Source organism: Hypomesus nipponensis, chromosome 15 (genome assembly GCF_054491055.1).
Source record: "Hypomesus nipponensis isolate SF chromosome 15, ASM5449105v1, whole genome shotgun sequence".
In the NCBI taxonomy this organism is placed as follows: Eukaryota; Metazoa; Chordata; class Actinopteri; order Osmeriformes; family Osmeridae; genus Hypomesus; species Hypomesus nipponensis.
Window position 1 is genome coordinate 9,599,658 of NC_140375.1, and position 22,985 is coordinate 9,622,642.

The 22,985-nt window shown below is 44.2% G+C and overlaps 2 protein-coding genes across 5 annotated transcripts in view; one reads left to right on the top strand and one right to left on the bottom strand.

Moving 5' to 3' along the window:
• The window catches only part of sgsm2 (small G protein signaling modulator 2), a 45,894-nt gene extending 43,165 nt beyond the window's left edge, over nt 1-2,729 (top strand). Inside the window, 1 exon segment of the mRNA XM_084674868.1 lies at nt 23-2,729. Coding sequence (XP_084530994.1) covers nt 23-111 — 89 coding nt within the window. The 3' untranslated portion in view covers nt 112-2,729.
• Nucleotides 2,730-3,284: 555 nt separating this feature from the next.
• tpst1 (tyrosylprotein sulfotransferase 1) overlaps nt 3,285-22,985 on the bottom strand; it is a 30,896-nt gene continuing 11,195 nt past the window's right edge. Inside the window, exons 3-7 of one of the 4 annotated variants that reach the window (XR_014729990.1) lie at nt 15,921-16,119; nt 5,465-5,515; nt 4,701-4,770; nt 4,074-4,121; nt 3,285-3,856 (exon numbers count right to left, since the gene is read on the bottom strand). Coding sequence is in view for 2 of the 4 variants with exons in the window: in XM_084675072.1 (XP_084531198.1) it covers nt 4,735-4,770; nt 5,465-5,515; nt 15,921-16,119 (286 nt within the window). In the remaining 2 variants the exon portion in view is untranslated. The remainder of the gene's footprint in view (nt 3,857-4,073; nt 4,122-4,700; nt 4,771-5,464; nt 5,516-15,920; nt 16,120-22,985) is intronic. The other 3 variants (XR_014729991.1, XM_084675072.1, XM_084675073.1) reach the window with 3 other exon arrangements.

The window sequence follows — 22,985 nt, forward strand, 5'->3', positions numbered from 1 at the left end:
AGTATGTGTGCGTGTCCCACAGAGATGGCTGAGCGTCACGATGTGCAGCACATCCTCCAGATCGCCAGAGAGCTGGTGCACAAGGTCCAGGCTCTCATCGAGAACAAGTGAACATTGAACGGGAAAGCGCCGGGCCAGAGAGACTAGCGTTAACTCCGTGTTCCTACACTGCTCCACCCAACTTCACCTCTCCCCCTCCAATCCCCCTGGGTAAAGTACGAGACTGACCCATCAACCTGCCCCGAGGCCGGGAGGCAGCAAGGGGAGAGTGGCTGGGTGGCTAGAGTAAGGAATGGAGGGTCTGGATCTAATGTCCACCTTAGTTTGTGTCCCAGGTTGTGATTTGTTTACAAGGACCCTGTCACAGAATGCTATGGTTTGAGACGTGCAGATTTGTGTGCATGCTCGTGTGTTTATCACACTGTGACCACATTCTATTTTTTTTCCTCCACTGAGCATGTGTGTTCTTTTATACCCACACACACTCACATGCACCTACAAAACTGCCCTAACAATGATACCTTTTCTCTTTCCCTGCGACAAGTCACAAGTATTAAAATGTCAGTCAGTCACAAAAAGATGGGACTTGCACATGCACAAGCGTGTTACTTTAGGATAGCATTTCATGAGGTGTCTATGAGTGAACGAGCAGGCAAGAGCACAGAGACTGAACAATACCTGTGGCTCCTTGCTATATCAGTGGAGGCCACCAGAGGGTGTAATGCATTTCACACAGATGAGCATGAGAAAATACCACAAAGCTTTTGTTTGTGACCAAATGGACTGTGCCAACTTTCCAACATTTTCAAAGGTATTTATAACACACGCCAGTTGGAAGTTTTCTTGCCTTTTTAAGACATGTTATTATTTGACACAGATGCTGCCTTTATCAGTCATAGTCCTTATAAACGTAGTTGCACTTTCTGAAAGGTTCTCTTCATGGCACTTGTGATGCTCTTGCTCGTGGAGGTGCGACTATATGTCTGACCCAACTGTCTTCAGAATTGGAACATTATGCAGAGTCTGTGTATTGGAGCTAAACACTTTTCCTTTCTTCCCAAAGAGCATTCTGAATTGTGTGTGTGTGTGCAGACATAATAGAGGAGAGAGCATCCCCCCCACACACACACACTCCCATCAACTTCCTCCTTTAAGCTCAGACAGGGACTAACAACCCAGATTCAATCCATCAGGCCATTCCTCCACGCAAGTATTCCAACACAATTGGATGGGTGGAAACATTTGCTTCTCTACTGTTTTCAGCCATCTGGTCATCAGAAGGAGTGATGCATTCTATAAGTAATAATAATGGAGAATTGAGATTTGCTATCTTCAGTATCTGTAGGCTGAAAGACATGAGGGCTACTGTTAAAACACCACTGTCCTACCTTATCAGAACTGTTGGGATTCCTCTTCCAATCAGCTTAGTGGATTATGAACAACATAATAGCATCAAAGTAACAGCACAACAATGATTTCCTCCCAAACATTTGTATCTACGTAAAATAATTGAGATTTTAAACTCAATGTCTTATATCCCTTAAACATTATTACAAAACTTACTTTCCAAAATGGCTGCCCAGAGTCCCATTGGGATAGACCTTTATCTGTGATTTAACTGCCCAGTGTCTTCCCCAATCTTGAAGTGTACTGTAGACATCTGTTTTCTGAATTGAGAAGGTTCTGAAGAACTGGTAGGTTCTTGCAGGGGAGGTTGTGTTGAGGTGTTTAGGCCCTCACTACACGTCTTGCCCCCCCCCCCTCAATCACGTTTCTGAGGATGAAACGTAAACAAGTGCAAAATGGGAACATGTAAGCCCTAAGGATTTTAATTTTCTTCCAGTGAGGACCTTGCGTACCAAAGCCTCAAGAGCCCCCTCTGTGGCATGATTGCAATGTGCAATTTCATACTGTATCTCGAAGACTGTTTACTAGGTGTCAACAATATTTTTGAAAATAGCACTCTAATTATATTAACTACTGTGCAATTTCTGTTTGAAATATCTGTATGTCTATATTGCTGTAAATAGGAACTGAAAAGACCAATATTTCTATGAGGACCGTAAGCATATAACTTATTTTGAAGTAAATTTTTTACGTTGGTTTTAGAGGTGAGCTTGTGAATGCCCACTGTATAGATGGAAATGTGTACAAATGAATGTGTGGAAACCTTTGTTACACGTTGACTGTTAAGTGTTCTTTCTCAATGTTGTGCACTGAATTTAAAGGTTCATTTCAAAATTGTTCATTTTATTCAAGAGCCAACATTTGAATCACAGAGTATGTATTGTAAAAGGATGTATTATTTGCCTTGAATGTAATGTATTAATAAAAAAGGTTGTTCCTTATCAAATCATTTAAAATGTGTGCTTTATAGGCCCCTGGTTGTTTAGCATGCACACCAACCGTTTCACACTAAATGTAGTCAAATTTTGACTTCCAACTTATACATTTTCAGGGTTTCAGGTGTCTTTTTAAGACAAAAATAAATAAGTCTATTCAAGAACATTTTTCTTATCACTGTATTTTGTGAACGAGTTCTTAGAAATCCTTCAGCAAACTTTCACTTGTTTTGTAAGTATGATTAGAAGGCAGAGTATTCTGTTTTATAACTTGGCATTAGCAGAATCAAAACATAAGTTGTCCTTTGGCATTTAGTAGTGTCATAAAGGCAATTACACCATTTTGTAGAAAGTAACCTCTGTGGCTCAGTGGGTAAGCATGTGTACCATCAAGTCTACTGCTAAATCTCTGGTTCAAATCTCGCTCAAACCAATTGATAAATAAGTTAAGTAATATATATGTTATTTCCAAGTGTAGTGGGTCGAGAACAAGGGTCTACACCACAGCAACCTGGGTTCAAAACCAGCACAGAGCGTAGTGCCAAACATCCGTGGGCCCAGATCCCTGTAACAGCATCGCACTCCTCGACTGTCCAGATCCCCTCTCCCAACTGTCTTTCCAGGTACCCAACTGTTCCACCAGGAAAGGTCAAGGGTCAAACCCCCCCAAGCCCCCCCCATTCAAACCCTGGACCCTCAAGAGCTCCGCTTTGTAGGCTACGACTCATTACTTTTTTGCTACTTTGTAATAACTTTCTGCAGCCAGCGTTTCTAGAAATGAAAGAGGGTAAAACCTTTTTTAGACCCGACTAAATTAAATTTAAGACCTCGGATGAAAATCTGTCAGTTTTTAAGACGTTTTAGGGCTTTACATTTTGAAAATTTCTGAATTTTAGACTTTTTAAGACCCAATGCCAGCAAAAATGACACAATGAACACAGATAAAAAAATGCCTGTTTTTATCACTGTCAATACTCAAAACTGTGATCTTGAACATCAGTACCCATGGAATTGCACAATACAAAGGCATGAAAAAATTAAACATTAAAATAGATATTGCATTTTCAAAAAGCTAACTTTCACCCATAAATACTTTCTTTTGCAATTTAAGTTCACTGCAGTTTCTTACAACAGAATCACAGATTTTCTCATATAGCTAGAAAACTTTTTTTTTTTTTTTTACCAGATGAGCATGATGTGACAAAGAAACTAAACAAACAGCAACAACATTCTCTGGTCACTTTTTTTGTGACAAATTGAATTTATTACAGTACAACATCAAAGGCCAAGAGTTCTCTGAAGAGCAAGAGTGGTCCAGACCCCAGCATGGGGCTTTGTAATTGGTGAATATGGTGGTCACTGTATTAACAGTTCCCATCCAGTTAAAATGACCCTTTAGTGGGGTTGTGGTGTTGTACTGTGTGTATGTCCATGGAACAGCACTTGAGGTCTCCTAAATGTGGCAAGATGGATGTGTTGATGTCTCCTCCTGCCCCTCTGTACCCTGTCTGGCTCTGAAACAGACCAAACTGAGCATAAGACCAGGCAGACGTGAAGATTAAGGAATGGAACATAACTATGTTGACATAATGGACTAAAATATGGATTGATGAAGATTCAAAATAATGGAAGCAAAATAGGTCCAGTACAACAAAATGTTAACATACAATTTCGGTGAAAATACTCAGATGGCAACAATGAAAATATAAACTCTCATTCAAGTACTCTTACTTCCAGAGAGTAAACCTCACTGGAGTTCTAGTCATCTTCAAGACAAATCTGAAAGGAAAACATAAAAAGCTACTCAAATGGAAAGCATACGATCCAGAATATTCCTTCATATAGCCCATCCTTTTTTCCATGCTTAGCATTCACTGTGAGCAACACCACCATGTGCCTGACATCTGCTGGTAAACAATCAATATTGAACTTTATCGGACCTCTCCACTACATGGGTGCATCTGGGTCAAACCTAGCTTACTTGAAAACCAAACTATTTCAAATAAAGCAGAACAATTAACAGAATAATAGCACATAATTGACTTCAGTTGACTTCAGGTTAATTGGATTCATTTGTGGCACCCTATTATATATTATGAATAGATCAAATTCAAGTGAATGGTATTGTGTGTATGTAATGCATGTTTCCAGATTATTTTCGAGTCAAATGTTAGATCAGTGTTTCCATCATTACACCAGTTAATTATCGTAATAACCATATTAACTATTACTTCACTGGATTAAAACTATACTTTAAGAACTATCTTTTAATAATGAGTACAGCCCATGGTCAGCATTTGGTCAATTGTGTAGCTAGACGGTGGTAGAGACACCATGGGAGAAGCGAGTGTCGCTCACCTGTGTGGTTTTGGTTGCTGCCCCCCTTGGCCTCCTAACTGGGGTTGGGCCTCTCTGGAGTCTTCTGAAGCTGCATAGGGGGGAGGGGGAAAGGGGAAGGAGAGAAGAAGACAAGAGTAACTTTAGACACCTGACATGAAAGTGGTCAATTTGACATTAAGACCCAAACCTCAGTGGAAACTGTAAATGTGTGTGTGTGTCGATCAACTTTTTTTTTTTACTATTAGAAAAACAGCTGCAAGTTCCCTTGCTCAGTAGTATGTTTTGTACAACTCGCTGTTTTGAAAGACAAAGATTATTTGCTCATACATCCTTCTCTCTCAGGACTTGTGCCCCCCCCCCCCCCCCTTTTGCCTGATGCTATGTATCACTGGAAAACACAAGGTGGCAGTAGAGTCCCTTTGCAAAACTGACAAAATAAATTGTTGGTTGGGTTTCTAATCTAAATCAAAGAGTGACAAGACAGAAAGGATAGCACACTGACCACTAATGAGAGAGTACACGTTCCAAAAACATGAACATAAGACGAGAGATGAAACCAGAGAACAACAACAGGCTAGAGCAGATGGCAAGGAAAGCTTGGCATCAAAACCAAAAAAAAACAGTGACATGACTAAAAGCAGACAGAAACTGATACCAGATTCCCAATGACCACCATTTTGCTATAGATTGCAACATGACAAAATCAAATTTGAAAATGGACAAACAAAAGCAGATCTATTTGAAAATAAGGTGCAGAACAACAGGCAGAATAGTTACTGTACCTGTGATTGTTCTCTTAGAAATTCAGGTAGCTGAAATTCACCTTTAAAAACCTGAAAAAACAAAGGACTGGGTTTAGAGACCAGTTACTCCAAGATACGTGCGAAGTCTCACAACTTCAGAGCATTTCAGTAACACTGAGGTCCAAAAGAAACCAAGTTGGGAGATTCATAATCATTACTCTTTGTCTTTTGGCTATCAATTATGGTGTTTTGTTTGGTCCACCTTTATTTGAAGCACATCAAAACTATGTGGAAATCTTTACACGGTAGAACCTGAGAACGTCTCTCCTATAAGGCATGAGATCTGAGCAGCATGACCTCCGCTCAGCCCGAGGCTGATTGTGTTGTGTCATTGCTAGGGGGAAACACTGACAGCCTTTTGTGACTGGCCAGGCATGTTAGCTGAATGGGGTGTTAGAGACTCAGCAGTGTGGCACTCTGGGCATACACTTGTATTCCCTGCTCATGCCCAATGCACCGGTGCTACAGCTACGCTGTTTCCTGACTTGGGGACAAGGTCCTGTATCACAATGCTGTGACAGGGAGAGGAAGAGGGAGAGAAAGAGGGAGGATAGAGAGCCAGAGGGGGAGTGATTTGACTGCAGTTGAAGAGGTCACAAGTTCCGTCCCTTTGGATTAAAGCGTATGCTAAATGAATAGATGATTACCTTAGAGAGAGGGTGATGTGGACAGGAGAGAAATATACTAGAAGGGAAGGATATTGTCGCAGACTGTTGACATACAGTGAGAACCAGTCAACATGTGGACAGGAAGTTCCCAGAGCTCTGAAGGGAACAACATCAGAGTAAAAGAGAGGAAGGGAGGGTCAGTTACCTCATATCCTGGCTTCCATGACACAGACACCAGGAATTGTGTGTGTGGTTATCTACGTGTGTGCGGGTTGCATGTGTGCATGTTGTGTGTGTGCCGTCGGGAGAAAAAAAGGAGCTCTTCAGAACTTAGCAAGCTAAGGCGCTCCCCTGCCATGGTTCCTCTGTCGCCTGCTGACCTTGACTAGACAGAAATCTAACACTAATTGATGACTTGCTTTTTCTCCCTTTTCTGCTTCCATGGTCAGAGATGCACTAGAGCGGTACTCTAGGACCTCATGGGACTGATCGCTCTGTTCAGTAGATGCAGTGTCCCAAGATAACATCAACTCTGTATCTAAGAAGGCAACGAGGGGAAGTGAAGGAAATGGAGGAGAGATAAGAAGATTAGAGCGAAAGGGAACAGGAGTGACAAGAGAAAGCTAAAGTTTGAGATTTATAAAAAGGCAATGTACACCAACAGTAATGAAAGACAGACACAGAGGGATATTGACGCAGAAATTGAAGCAGGGAAGCTCTGGAAGCCTTGTCAAGTGAGGTAAAACTGAAACAGACAGAATACTGAATAGGAGAGACTAGAGACCTTGAGAACAACACCATCTGGAGCCAGGAGATGTGGTTTCCAGTATGGGTTTAGGATGGGGGGGTGGAGACCCTAGTTCCTGGGGGAGAAGCGCAGATGAAACCCGGCCTCCACACAACCTAATCCTCGATGTGATAACACACGGACTCCCTCAAATCCCATAACTGTCAGATGGGGAGCTCCAACGCTTACGTATGATACAGACCCTCACTGGGGGAAAAGATCTTCCTCCTCCTCTGTTTTTATGATCATATTTCTCAATACCGACTTCAGATATTGTTTTATAAAAGAAAGTTCCAGAGGATAGACATGAATTAGCTTTGCACGCACACCAATGTGTGTGTGTTTGGTATTGGCCAGTCGTGCCTCCGGTTGCCTTGGTGCCAGAAACCAAAAATGTTCTGTAATGAGTTCCAACACAAGGGAGGGAGAAGCTAGCACGCATGTTTCTGATTTCCCCCTGGGTGCCATTTTACAATCTAGCTCCTCAAACAAGGGCTTGGCCCAAATAGTCATCATGGTTTCAGGCAGCAAGGTTAGGGAAAAGGAAAGGGGGATTGAAGAGGAAAGAATGCAGGGGTATAGCCTTGTATCTGTAACCACGCCAGTCACATGCTGAGAGTTATAAATCCCCACAAGGGAACCCTATCAGGGAATATCTGGGGCCGCGGCCAGCCTTGACGGCTTTGCATGTTACGGATCAATCTTTCCCTCCTTCGAAAAGAGCCGCAGCGCAGGGAGGGAGCCAAAAATTCCTGTGCCTGCCCTCCTCCTTCTCCTTCTCCTCCTCCTCCTGGTTCTCTCACACACTTTCTCAGTATCTGGTGAAGCGGGGAGTCCATGGAAGCACAAGGCTGTGTCGGCAGGAGGGCTCACAGCCAAGACAATGAGCAAATGTACATAAACACAAGCACATCAGAGCATAGCCCCTCTGCCTCAGCATGATGATCTACAGGCCATCGGTTCTTTCCCATCCAAAAGCTTGCGTTGTTAAATGCTAAATAAAATCAATAATGCAGCTTGTTAAAAGGGAATCTAACAAAGGCTGGGAGGATCTTGGGTGGGGTGCGGGGGTCCTGTACCCCAGCTGAGGGGAAAGAGCTGGAAAATAACTCATCCCTATTTTCAAAAGGAAGGATGCACTGCCAAGGCTGCTCATGACCCCAATTAACCCACGCACGACTGACTAGTCTCTGTTTATTACCTAAATGTTCTCTCCCTGCAACCTGTTTTGGTTCGACTGTTGAGTGCTGTGCCTACCAAATGTGGAAGCACTCAGCTAGACCCAGCAGGAACAGTGGCCATGAGGAGCACAAGTCAAAGTAGCACCCACAAAATACCCTTTTCTGTTGTTATTTAAAAACTCTGAAGGGAGTAGCTTCCCATGTCACACAGCAGGGGGCAGTAAAGAGAGGCTACAGGCAGGGCTGGGCAGCGGGCATGGCTTCACCCCAAGGACCAGTCCTCACACAGGGTGTGCCCTGGCACCAGCAGCAGTTTCCCCAAGGCCAAGCAGCTTGCGGCGCGGTTGCAGAGTCAGTCCGGAAAGGGGGGCCCTGCCAAGGCAAAGCCCTTGTGGTGCTCTGAGAAGAGATGTGGTGCTCTGACTTGAATTTGAACTCTTTCTTTGCCGAGCTGCAGTCACACCTCGCTGGATGGCCGGACCACAGGGGTGCGTTCAATACAGCAACACACTCGGAAAAAGCTGACGGCGCGTGGAGCCCTGTTCGGCAGGGGAGATTGTTTCAGCTTCAAGGCTTGTCCACTTCCATCCTCATTTCATATGGCAACGAACCAAGCCTCCTCAAACACTCTTCCTCCACACCCACACACTCGAGACCAGATGTGAAACTCTGGGAGCATTTTAACCAAAAATATGTAATTTTTACTTAAGAATAAAGGAGTTACTATGTCTTAAAATGTGGGTTAAGCTTTTCCCTCTGGCTCTGGTGACTTGTAGGCAAACACTGTAGAATGCAATACACCTCAGAAAGGATAATCTATGAGGGGATGCCACGGTCACACCATGGAGTCGTATTTACTGTACTTACGTGCTCCCCCGCCATGTGGCTTTAAAACAGTGTGCATGTGCGTGCATGTCTGTGTGTGTAAGTGCAGTACCATAGGGGGTAAGAAGGGGTAGGAGAAGATTACCCAGGAGCATGTTGCCAGATAAGTCCTGATTGTGCCTCAGCTTGCGGGGCCTCAGTAATGATCCCTGACACAGCCTCTAATCCCCTTATGGCAGGTTTCAGCTGCAGGGAGCCTCCCAGCCTCACCTGAACTGACCCTAGAACCAATCCTCCAAAACCAGTCCAACATAAAACACTGGCACAGACCCCAGGCCAACACACGCACTCACCAGGGTCCTCAACGGCATGTTATGAAAACGGGTGGAGTTTGGCGAGTTACGGTAAACACAGCGTCCTTAAGCACGCTGTATTAAAGGATTACTGTATTAGTGTATCAGCTGCAGTGGGAGTAAAAAGGGAGATCCAGCCAGCGGTGGAGCCAGGCTCTCACAGCATCTGGAGGCTCAGTTTCATCTGGAGAGGGGTCGAGTTCAAATGGCAGGTCGCTCAAAAAGGTATTTATAGATGTGCTGCCTCGCTGTGTGTTTAGCTGGGTGGCAGGCGGTATAAACGCAGCTATGGTCATAAAATCCATGGCCACTCGTCCGAGTTATCGTACATTATCCTAGTCAAGATAACAGCATGGAAAAATTGCTCGGGGCGTAGGACTCGAGCAGACTGACCCACCCGGTTCGATCCACGACTATTTACATAGGCAGTTCCATGTAAATCATTCATTCCCTCACGTCATCAACCTTGAGGTGGCTGAGCGTAATGGCCGTAAACACCGGTCCTAATTGTGGTGACACAGAGCAATATTTCTTGATCGATGGGGATCCGCTTCCCTGCGTCAACACCACCGCGCTGCTCAAGCCTCGCCATCACCATCACACACTGGACACCGCCCTCACACACTTCTCATTTCTTCTCCAATCATTTCCGACTCTCCCATCTTATCCGCGTTACGGCGGAGAGACCGAGAAACATATTGATCCTAATATCCATTTCTCACTAGGGATCAAAGGACTTGGCAACGCCACTTAAAAGCGATCGATTGCGGCTTTGGAACCCATCCAGAAGTCCCTCATTTACAGCATGCTAGAACAAGCCCTGTTGTATTTTACTGTTCAGTGTGAATAACGCTCCGTCGCTAAGCAATAATAATGACCTGAGCCCTGTCATTGCTGCATGATGAGGAATGTAACTGTCAACTGATAGATTGTACACTAACTAAACTCAAGATTAACTGAGGGAGTCTTTCTTTTACATTTACATTTAGTAATTTAGCAGACGCTCTTATCCAGAGGGACTTGCAGTAAGTACAGGGACATTCTCCCGAGACAAGTAGGGTGAAGTGCCTTGCCCAACATCATTTTGTCACGGTCGGGAATCGAACCAACAATCTTCTGATTAATAGCCCGACTCCCTAACCGCTCAGCTGACGGCTGATGTCTAACAATGCCTCTGCTTTCATTTAAAGCAATAGACCACTGTCTCCCAAACACTGTCCGCCTTCCCATAATTTATGACCAAACTCAACTGTGACAAGTTGCATGGAAAGCACCATCAGACACTACAACCACACACACACACACACACATACAGCGTCTGACAAGGACATTACTGCTCTCTGCACAAACACACACACGCATCTTGCCATGGTCAAATCCATAGAACCTTGCTAGCTTTAGTCAGCCAGTCCAGACAGATTTTAGGAGGCCTAAATGCAGTGTCTCTTTTAACCACTGAAAAAAACGATGTCTTTAGTGTATCATCTTTAATTCAGAGGGGTCTTCATGTCCAGTCTAACATCAAAGCACAAATGAGATAGCAAACACATGTGACTGGTCACACAGACCCTCTGTCCTTCTGCAGGACCAGACACACAGTTAAAAGAAGCTCCTCACAGCTTATTGGTTCATTCTGTACAGTTACCTACAGCACATGCAGTGAGTCCCAGTAAAAAAGTCAACGAAACCTAGGGTAAATATTTGGATGGGGCCTAGGCAGGAAAAAAATGTCAAAGGGCTAAGAGAGCATTTCCACATGCGCATCAATCTAACAGTGACTGAGGGCAGACAGCCAGAGCCTACTGGCTCCTCACCAGAAGTGTCAAAGGTATATTCCTCTAATGGTTTGAGAGACCACTACTGAGCTATAGTGTATTCACAGTCTCTTTTTCTACACAGAACAATTGACTTGTCTTTCTCACAAAAAGAAAGAGGCAACTCAGACTTTTGAACACAGCTTCTAATTAAACTAAGCAATGACTGTTAATATTCCTCTGCTGGAGACAAATGAAAGGTAACAAATCGTGCAAAAGGTGCAGTGCTTGTAGCAGCAAAATAAAAATGGTGAGAATGGTGAAAAAATCTGACTTCCAAAAGCCAAACAGCAAAACTACCCCCAGCCTGTCTGCAATGTTAAGAGCTCCGTCTGAGTGCTGGAGCCAGCTAGGACTCACTTAAGCAGACCCCGACGCCACCACAGAGGGTCGGCACCTCGCCTGTTACGAAGCTGAGAACCCTTAGTTCTATTCCGTTGCCACAGCAACAGTCGAGAGAGAGAGAGAGAGAGAGAGAGAGAGAGAGAGAGAGAGAGAGAGAGAGAGAGAGAGAGAGAGAGAGAGAGAGAGAGAGAGAGAGAGAGAGAGAGAGAGAGAGAGAGAGAGAGAGAGAGAGAGAGAGAGAGAGAGAGAGAGAGAGAGAGAGAGAGAGAGAGAGAGAGAGAGACACAAAGAGAGAGAGAGAGAGACAAAGAGAGACAGGGAGAGACAAAGAGAGACAGGGAGAGACAGGGAGACAGAGACTTTGGAAGAGAGTGGCCTCGATCCTCCCCGTACAGTTACTGAGCAGCTTCCCAAAGGACTCGGGGGGGGGGGGAAAATGTGCACACACACTGCTCGCAAAAACTGAACATGTATGCCAGGCGCTCTGGACACATGCAAACATGCATGTATGCAGCAAGTGAGCATACACACGATAACACACACATGACACCAAACCCTTAGAATGACCAGTTGTTTACATGACAAATGCCTTGTCAACAGATCAGTGGACTTGGGATGCCTTCCTCAGAGAGGAGACCCAACATGGAGCAGGAAGGACAAGAAGATATGCAGCCGTGTTGGATCCAGGGGAAATACACTAATAACTCGCAGATGTGCGTTCACACACACACGTCAGTAAGACATGCATGGTCTGGTTATGGTGTGGATAGATGTTAACATCAACCATCTTCCAGAAACCAGAGATGGAGGATCGACGCTGGGGAACGTGTATACACAGAGACATGAGTAATGCCACCAACACAAATAAAGTTGGTAACACAAGCCCACAGGCATCCAAACTGATGCAGACTGACACGTACATAGGCATACACACACACACATTCAAAACGGACACAAACTGACCTTGCAGGGTAGACAGCCCAATATAAGGCCAGTCCTGGAAACAATCAATCAAAGTCCCTCCCAGTTCTATTCAAAAAAACGTTAAATATGACTGACTCTCACCAATTCCCCTCACCACCCCAAAAGCAAAAGTACAGGATGGGTCCCCAAAAATAGCCTTACGCTGATAGTGAGGGTCAAAGATGTAGCATTTAGACACATCAGCCATGATTAAAAAGGTCAGTTTGGCCCAGTATAAGGTTCCAGGGGCCATCTTGGCCCTGTATAACTTCAAATGAGTCATTTTGATAGATAATGGTCTGCTGAGCTTCCTGATCCCGCACCGCCTACTGCCACCGTTATTTAGGCAGATGATCAAATACACTGGAGACACACAGAAGCCTTTCTATCAATTACTATCAAACCAAAACAAATGCTGGGGAACGCTGGGAGAATGTTAGAACAGGAGGAAACGTTGCTTATCATCTGAGAAAGACTAGCAGATGGATGAATGCAACTTGGGTCTCATGGTCCTTATTGACTTGAGGAAACTGAATGTGGACTAACAACAGAATCCTGTGGGACTCCAGAAAAGTTTTTTGTGCCTAATGCCAAGCTGATGCCCTTGGAACTCATTATCAATTCAGTATCCCTCATTGGCTTTCCATACATAATGACATCATAATAGCATCCTTATTACCCACAATGCCTTGTAAAAGTACACCGCACCCGCCTTTATTCTATTAATCCTGAAATGTTTCTTCCATCCTCCTCTCCACTGATTAGCACAGCCCAGACACATCATCTGCGAAACATGCAAGTTTCCATCTCTGTTTGTGGTTGGACACGCTTTCCCCATCCCCCTCTCAACTCCAACCACCAGCTCTACAGAATGCTTTCCACTGTAATCATAGGTGTCGCAATCGAGGACTGGGCTGACTCTGACTAGTGAATTTCTTTTATCACCATTCCCTGCTCGTTGGCTACTCTCTTTACAGAAAACAATCCCATAATGTTTCAGATAAATATTGGAAACTTCACACTAGGTACAAGAAGAGATGACATAAGAGGAGACAACCAATGATGGTCTCTGATGGGGGGAGGTTTCTGTCTGATACAGGAGGGAAAGAAAATCACATCCACTTCCACAGTGTGACTGAGACAATATCCATTACCTAACTAATAGCTAATTACAAAACTCAGACAATCCGCCTTTCCAACACATTCACTCAAAACATCGGCTGCAATTGGGTAACAGACACTTTCCATCTATCCAATCAATCAATTTCATACATCTTTGTATTCTACAGGGCCTTAAAATGCCTTTGATATGCTGTCCTCCACATTCAGTGTTTGATTTGGCCATTCAAGTTTCCAAGGATAGTGCTGAGCGATGCCGTGGGTGCAGTGTGGCAGTGCTGAGCGATGCCGTGGGTGCAGTGTGGCAGTGCTGAGCGATGCCGTGGGTGCAGTGTGGCAGTGCTGAGCGATGCCGTGGGTGCAGTGTGGCAGTGCTGAGCGATGCCGTGGGTGCAGTGTGGCAGTGCTGAGCGATGCCGTGGGTGCAGTGTGGCAGTGCTGAGCGATGCCGTGGGTGCAGTGTGGCAGTGCTGAGCGATGCCGTGGGTGCAGTGTGGCAGTGCTGAGCGATGCCGTGGGTGCAGTGTGGCAGTGCTGAGCGATGCCGTGGGTGCAGTGTGGCAGTGCTGAGCGATGCCGTGGGTGCAGTGTGGCAGTGCTGAGCGATGCCGTGGGTGCAGTGTGGCAGTGCTGAGCGATGCCGTGGGTGCAGTGTGGCAGTGCTGAGCGATGCCGTGGGTGCAGTGTGGCAGTGCTGATGTATAGGCTGTTCCTTTATGTGGCCCTCTGAAACCCTCTACAGGAAGAGACGTGGCTCACTGCAACGCCTCAACAGCCTGATCATTCACTCTCACACTTCACTGGAGGATGCCAGTATGTGACACTCACACACACACTGTTAAACGTTATACACAACTGGTGCAATCCGCACAAAATTTACGAGTTGTGGTCCATCAACCACCCGTCCGGACTATTTACAACAGTTTCAAGTTTTATTTGCCATTTGTAACTAAGCCGATTTCTGGCTTTGGTTGGTCCAAACTCTCTGGCAAGAGGATGATGCTAAAGGGCATGTGACCTTGTGTATGTGTGTATTCCTTCCTTTGGGATGCACACGTTACCAGAACAATCAATAATTGATCAAGATAAATGGAAAACAAATTGAGTGTGGGAAAACTCCAGCCGATTCTTACAGTACTAATACTTTTATGGCAAGTCATAATTTGACAACCTGGTCTCTGGAGTGAGACAAATAATCTGACATCAAACATAAATGGAAGCTCTAATGCATAAATCAAGGCACACAATCAACAATTCAGGAGCACTCAGGCTGCAGTTCAACGTGCAACCTTCTTTATATGCGCTTCTGTGATCACTTTTGCCGTCAAGGTTGACATGCTTGATACAGTACACCAACGCAGATTTTGCAAAAAAAAAAAAAAAAAAAAAAAAACTTGATTCAGCCCACCTTTGCTCATGCACGCCTCTCGTGAGAAGCAGCAAACAATAAAGATGTATTAAAAAGAACAGTGTCAAATAAACCCATGAAAGCATGCCCAGCTGCATTAAAGCACTCATACTTGAGTGAGGCACTGACATGTGGCTGGCACTGCAGCAGAGGCCAGGCTAGGGTGAGGGATCACATGCAAACATGTCAAAGAACAAACCGTCCTCCAACAAAAGTTAGCCCCTGTAAAGCCAGCTTAAGCTGACACAAACAAACCCATAACATAAATAAATCTCACTTCAACACATTGGTGATGGGTCTTCTGGGGGCTGCAGAAGGAAGTTCTATACATTGTAAAACAAAGCTCAGGGGACATACATAATCTACGTAATGTTCAATAGCTCTGAGATATTGAATCTAAAGACTGGAGCCTGAGAGCACGTCACCTGATAGCCAGGCTTTCTGAAAGGATTTAATAAAACATTTGCCGTTCCAAAAATAGTTGCTCTCTGTACAGCACTGCAGATGTGTGGCAAGGACATAACATAACCATACCCAGCTGAGTTAGTTGTACGCAGACACGCATTCTGTTAAACACAAAAGTGAATTGTTGGAAGTGGAAGTCCATCTGAAGGTAATGGTGCTCATGATACGATCTTTCAGATGCAACATTTTTTGTTTAGCTAAAAAGATATAAATCTGGTGGTCATTTAAATGAGAAGTAGGGATTGGATGTTATTATACAGAGGTGATAACTGAGAGGCAGTGATTGGATAGTAACAACAGGTGATGATTGCAAAATGATCAAGGTTGTGAATCACAGTCAAAACAATTATTTATTTATTTAATTGGGATCATTTTGGTAACTTTTACATCATGTGACTGTCTATAACTATTTTTATGTTCCGCTACTTGCAGAAGCCTTACACAAATGTGCATTATGTGTTAACATTTCTGACGCATGTGTGCGTGTGTGTGTGTGTGAGTGTGTGTGTGAGTGAGTGTGTGTGTGTGTGTGTGGGGCGGGGGGGGTTGCTTCTGGGCAGCACTCACCCTCCTGGTGTTGTCCATGACCTTTGGGTCTGGCTTGCCATAGTTTGGGGGGTTGGCATGGGGGTCGTAACCCAGTCGAGACAGCATGGGGGCGATGACGGGCATGTCCCTCAACACGTCCGCTGGGATCTTGCCCACCCACTTGGATAAGGCCTCCACATTGACTGGCTTGATCACCTGATCAGTGGACCGTTCAACCCTGCAAAGACAAAAACAACAGTCAGCCCTGTCCTATCTGCACTCCGGAGCTGTAATTACCGCATGGACACCTTACTGGTACTGTACCAGGTTAGCATTGTTTGTAAAACGCATTTACATTGCCACCTATTTACACACTAGTCTCGTTAGTCAACCCCAAGCATTGTTTGTTGACAGTTAACATTTGTAGCTGAGAATTTGCAGTACTTGCTCAGTGTTAGTCTTGCTAGTGGACTATTAGCAAACAATCGTTACCACTGTTTACTGAACTACAAACAGCATAGTGTTACCAATAAACTGCTTCCCATTGTTAGCCTGAATAGCTCACAGTGACCCTACAAGACCTCTCCTTAGCACTCCCGTCCTCGCCACTGGCATCTAATAGGTTGTAATCACATTATGGGACACAATTAAAGATGTCTTTCGATCTACCTCCCCGAACAGCCAACCAATAGATAGCTGAATTAATGACCTCTTACTGTTTCAGACTATTCACCTGCCACAGTGAATCAAATTTCAGACCATTTTCACCTCAGTGAAGAGATAAAACATGAGGACACTGGTTGTCAACTCCCTCTTCAAACACACACTCCCAATTTACTGTATGAAAAGAGATTCTCTGAAAGATAAACAAGGGCTGTGATACATTATCTAACATAAATGAGAGCCTGGCTATTGGCAGAGGCTTGTGAGGGGAGATGGGACGGTTAATGGAAACATGTTTGGCTGGCATCCATCAATTCTCTTCTTCATGCAACAAGAGGTTTGGTTGGGTTTATAAAAAATAAATTTACCACTGTCACACCCCGAGTACATTATTCATTGAGTTTGAAATTAAATATTCAAAAAGCAGGGGATAAACTGCTGGACTGCAGCTTTGTTAGATCCTTATTTAGCTACATTCTTGTAACAATGTTACATCATAAGCCTAGCTGTTAGCTAATGAAAGAGTCTTTGTTTGGGAGTGTGAATGATTGAACAGATTCGATGGCGAGCTCGAACCTGTGGAAGTCATTAGACTGATGTGTGAAACTCCAGGAGCTCTTAGATTGCATATACACATAGGCTACAAGCACATGCAAGAAACATGCACTATAGCTTCCACACACACGCTGGTAAGACCTGTGTTGTTGGAGCCAGGCTCAGTTCTGGAAACAACATCCTCCACAGAGCCTCCCCACTGCTCCCTCTTACACAAGACAGGGTCCATATGGCAAACAGATCACACCACAAACCAGCTTGAGCGTTCAGACAACCCGGTGCACAGGGGCTTTGAGATGGGGGCTGAGGAATTGATCTACAGCAATTCCTGTGTAGCTACAGAGTGCAGCACAGCTTCTGTATGAGTCATATGACTCAGCAAGAGACACTTGCTAACAGCTCAGAATCATCCATTCAATAGCTGGAGCAAAAGGGATGTTGCTTTATAGCATGATGATGTTGTTGAAGTCAGCTTTTTTACCCAAGTCTTCATGAACTCTGGATGTTTTTTTTTTTTATAACTGATGAGTCATTTTAGGCATTTAAAATGTAAACTTAGGTTGATGATCTCGTATTAAGAACTGGGCTGTTTTGTTGATGTGCCTTCCAGCCTATAGCAAATATATTTTCAAATAGTACATAAATGTGGAAGTACTGTCGGTCTTTGAATTCTTGAATTTCTTTATGTGGGAACGAAAGGCACAGCTTTATTCGTTTCCATGGGACGCCATCTCTTATTTCTCTTTACCGTCAAGGATGGGCTCGCTCAGTCTGTTTCTCAGTCCATTTGCAGCTGCACTCTACTCTGCCATTCCAACACTGCCGGCTGTGTAGTACCTCAATACGGCAATTCACTTTCACTAATCCATTTACTTTGCAATTGAATCTTTACACTGTACCAGCGTAGTCTCCTGCATGATTAATAGGGAACTGGTTTTGTCATCTCAGGAGAATGCTGGAAATTGTTTCTGAAAAGAGTGGGCCGCAGTCCAAACGCTCACTCACAGGCAAATGGAAAGAGAGGGAAGAGACAGTCAGTAAAGAGGTTGGTAAGTGTTGAGAGATCGAAAAAAGGCCTCGGCCAGAAGAAGAAAAAAACGGAATCCTTGCCTGCGCTCAATATCCACAAATAAACAAATGAGAAAAAAGAAAGAAAGAACGGATGACTCATTTTCTCCTTGGCATTGTCATTCCTTGTCATACCTTATGAAAGCTATGACCACGCGCCTGTGCTTTGTCGCTGTTGCCACGGCCACCAAATGGGAAGGCAGACTGTGCTTAAAGAGCGGATGCTAAACGGCATGAATATTTAAGCGTGCATTACGGTGGTATTTGCGAATGTGCCAAAAAGATTAAAGAAAGAACAAGCTAACAATCACAACAACCTCAAACATGAGCAAGGAGAAGCATGCATTGAGCGTGTATTGCTGTTATCAAATTAAACTTTATTTGCATGGACACACAATGTATCCTCCAGTAAGACTTTTTCTATTTCTTAGTGAGTCATCAACAGCCCTCTTTCCTCCCCACCTACAACCCTATGCACAAGAACAACAACACTGACAAGGAGTGGGCAGGAGACAAGGACCAAAAGGAATGCCGTCTAACTACACAATGCCCTAAAATAACTGCTGCTCACATTCAACATTCTAAGCCAGAGCCATTATGGTATTTTCAATCATTGTATTTCTAATTATCACTTTATGCAATATCCACGCACGATTGAAAGCTGTATAATACTGTCAATGTAGCATTAGATTCTCTGGTGCTCTGTGGCCTTGAATGAAAGAAAAGAAAGAAAAAAATCCCTCAGGTCACATGACCACTCCCTCCAGGCTCGGCACTCCTAATGGCTTCTGGCTTGTCAATTATTCATAGATGGACCTGAAGCTCCTCTACCTTGGGTGGTGCACTGTATCACCGAGGGCTGATAGAGAGATCATGGATGATAAAGGGGAGGTTGAGGAGCGGGAGTAGAAAAGTAAGAGAGAGAGGGGGGGGGGGGTAGAGAGCACCTTGCCTAAGGACTAAGTAATGGGGCCAGGTCTCTTTGCCAGTCCTCTAGCCTCGCTCTCCTCTAAATCATGGCAGTGTAATTGATGCTAATGGTCAGGAGGAGGTCTCGCGCCGGGGGGGTCTGGCGGTCTGCTGATGGGAGACGACCACACAGATAGGGACCTGCGAGGTTTGGAGGGGGGGGAGTGCGGTTTACATGGGCAGGAGAAGGCACTCTGCCAGGTGTCTTGGGGCTTAAATGTAATGCATTGTGGGTGATTGACTTCTAGATGGGTGGAGTTGCTGTGATGTTTACAATGGTAAGAGGCAGTCATGATACCCTAAGGGCTGGGATGGCTGCCCAGCCTCCTATAATCATATCAGTGGCCATTTTGAGAAAGGTATGCTGGCAATCTGTTGCCTTAACTAGTAGGCCCGTAGACAAGACTGACTGGGAGGGAGGTAGTTTGTAGCAAGAGCATGTACGTTTGTTCTCACTTGTGTTAACTGATCAGGATAGCTTAAAACCCATTTCCTGTTTGCTGAGTTCAAAAGGTTTGTACTTGCAGCAATCAAAGTTCGATTCCCAGCCGCGCAAAATGATGTTGTGTCCTTGGGCAAGGCACTTCACCCTCCCTGCTTCGGGGGGAATGTCCCTGTACTAACTAAGTCGCTCTGGATAAGAGCGTCTGCTAAATGACTAAATGTTATTAGGTACCATTGTCAAACCCCTCACTTTCGTCAAATCTAATGCCATTGTAGACAAAGATTAAAAGAAAGGGTTTAAACTGTTTTATACCTCCAGAAAATCTCTCTCAAGTGATTCTGCATAAGTAACCAGTAATTGTGACTAGCTAGGTACAGATATATTGCAGCCCCTCAATTTTGTTTTAGTTTCTGCCTTGTTCTTTCAAAATCCCCTTCAATGCTTTAATGGAAACTGTCTGTGCAGCAGTATGACCAATTGACAAGTCCATGTCGCTAGTGCCCGAGTTAAGGTCCCTGTCTATTAATACTTGATGTGAATCAATGTGGAGAGGGGTGAGATGTGTGTGGGATGGCTGGGCAGGGGGGAGCCCTGTGTCTGGAGAGGGGAGGTAGGAGGCTGAAGTGCTCTTCTGTCTCCATTTTTGTTGTTCTCCCTCTCCGGTCTCATCTCTCCATCTCCCCTCTTACTGTCTGAATCACTGATTGTCTAGGGCTCTCGTGTTCTACCAGGTGAGAGGTCAAGTCTACTAACCCACACAGAGCTGCAAAACAGGAAAACAAGTGTGTATGTGCGTGATGCCAGCACATCACTCAAGTGCTCAGTGGGCTTCAAGAGGGCAGAGCAAGGACATTTTACACCCCCTGAAAACTTAGGAGTCCTTGCCAAAGGACTCCCAGTGGTCAGATACCATGACTTGACCTGTTGTACTAGTGTGCTGGCTTACAGAACAACCCCGTCACTAAATCTTGAGTTAGTCCTTTGAGACCCAAACAAAGTGTACAACTGTCCTTTGGGTTATTTGTAGACTGAAATCGGACAATTTCAGTCACCAAGCTGTTTGCATAATATATCTCAATAATACTTATATATATATGAGGTTTAAATCATGCCAAAGTCATGGATTATGGATATGCATGAGACAGATGAAAGTAAGATGATCTATTTCTATGCATGGTAAATTGACTAATCCCCCCCCCCCCCTTTGGACCCATTTTAGATCCCATTTCTGAAAGCATCAACACACCAATAATAGTTTAACATACAGTTTTCAATAGCATGGACTGGATCGCAGTACAAATACAAGGTATTGCCATTAGCAAAAGTAGGTCTCTACACAATCCATAAAGGTCATTTGGCAAGTCTGAGCCTTATTAGCATGATCACTTCAGTGCTGCCACATGTATGCAGTCGATACGAAACGAGCGAGGAAGTCACATAGACAGATGCTGTAAACAATGGGGGGGAGATCTGAACGAAAGCTGGGGCTAGAGAGGAAAAAATCAATGTACCACAGAGCAATTCTCTCTCATTCTCTCACACAGACTATTCATCCTTCTCTTCCTTTCTCCCCAGTGTGTAAAAGAAATCGTTGCTAATTAATGAGGGAGCGAGTTTCCTCATCCCGGTGCAGTTGATTCCTTGGAGGATGCTGACTGGTCACTCTGGATGGAGGTCCTCCTGTGTTTTCAATTTCAATGTGATGGACCAATCAATAGTAACTAATGACACAAAATGGCATGACAGAGATGATGCTCATCAAGATGACAGTGTTGTGTGTGTAATATGGTAATGATCTTTGACCATGTATTTAATACAGTACCAAGACAACATCAAGCCCTGCAAATTAATAATCACCTTCCTGTCCCCATCTCTTCTTCACCCCGTCCCAATTAGGCCCAACGTAAAAGATGAAAATATCTAAAGGTAGACTTCCTTAAACACGCAAACTACAAGGAAGTCAGTAAGTACATTCAAAACTCATCTATGGGGGTGTATGCACTAGTTGTAGTTATACTACATGCTTTTACAGCACCCAGGGACAGCAGTTGTTTGAGGCTGACAGCATGTTCTCTCTCTGGTTTTCTGCCATTCCCATGACCTAGTTTGCCCTGCAAGTAGAACACACTGTCCCAGGCCCTGAAACACTTTCAGCTTCCACCTTGGCTAACTTTTGTTTTTGGACACATAGCTAGAAAATGTGTCTCTCTCTACAACTGGACTTTAGGAAGAGGTCATATTTTGTGTGAGTTCTTTAGATGTCATCTCCTGTAGTGGATTATATAAAGGCTTTTCAGAGTTTTATTTCTGAGAGTAGTATGTTAGCCTTGTTGCCCATCAAATATTGACATATTACGACTGTCAGGAAATTATTTTATCAAATAGTGCACAGAGTCGCTGGAGTCAAGGCAGTTTATTACTTGCGGCATGCAGCAAGGAGACAAGGATATAGTGATAAAGTTGTGTTGAAGTCTGAGGAACTGTCAGTCTCCTTTTATCCTAGTTTGCACGCATGTGTGTGTGCGTGCATCAACAATATGGAGTTTGACCCTGGTTCCAACACAATATGGAGTTTGACATCTGTTTAGCTTACTTGCTAAGTAAAAAATATTTACATGCCGTGTAAAGGTAACGGGTCAGCATGTTATATTAAGCTTGCGGTTGCAACTATTTCCTCTTTCTGAACAGTATTCTTTTAAGTCAATGGAGCATTCTACAGCATTAAGAACAGCCGTGTAATAAGCTTGCATAACACGCACATAAATATTTCTAGCACTATCTAACCTCAACTATAACTTAAAGCCTGTAGAATGTCAAATGTGCTTGGGAAAATTACAAAGAAGAAACAAATTAACTTAACTTAAAAGTGCATAAAAGAGATCTAGTTTAAAGGCTTCCCTGTCCCTCTAAAAACATCTCTCTCCTTGTTCTCTTTACCTCTCCATCACTATCCATCCATCCCTCTCTCCCTCCCTTTTCCATAAGGAGCAGTAAGATCTGCTCAGCTTCACTCTAATAGGACCACATATAGAGCATTGGAGAGAGCCAAAGGAGACATGAGTTTAAAGTGACATTTAGTCATACAGCATTTGGTTTTCACCAAAACAAACTCAATCAAACAAATCAATCACAAAAGTAGGTGCCGGGTAATGTTTTGTGTCAAACTTAACCAATCACAGTATGACACCATTAATGAGGACAGTAGAAGAAAGGCTTGAAGGGGAGAGTGAGAAAAGGAAATGGGGAGGGGTGTAAGCTGAGGATGTGGAAGAGAGGGGGCTGCAGAGACTAAAGACAGAAGGGGAATGTGCCCAGTTGACCGTACGCTTTTTATTAAAAACCATGAGTCTTCCCTCATCTGCAGACAATAACAAAAATGTCTGCAGGGGATTTGAAGTGGTGCT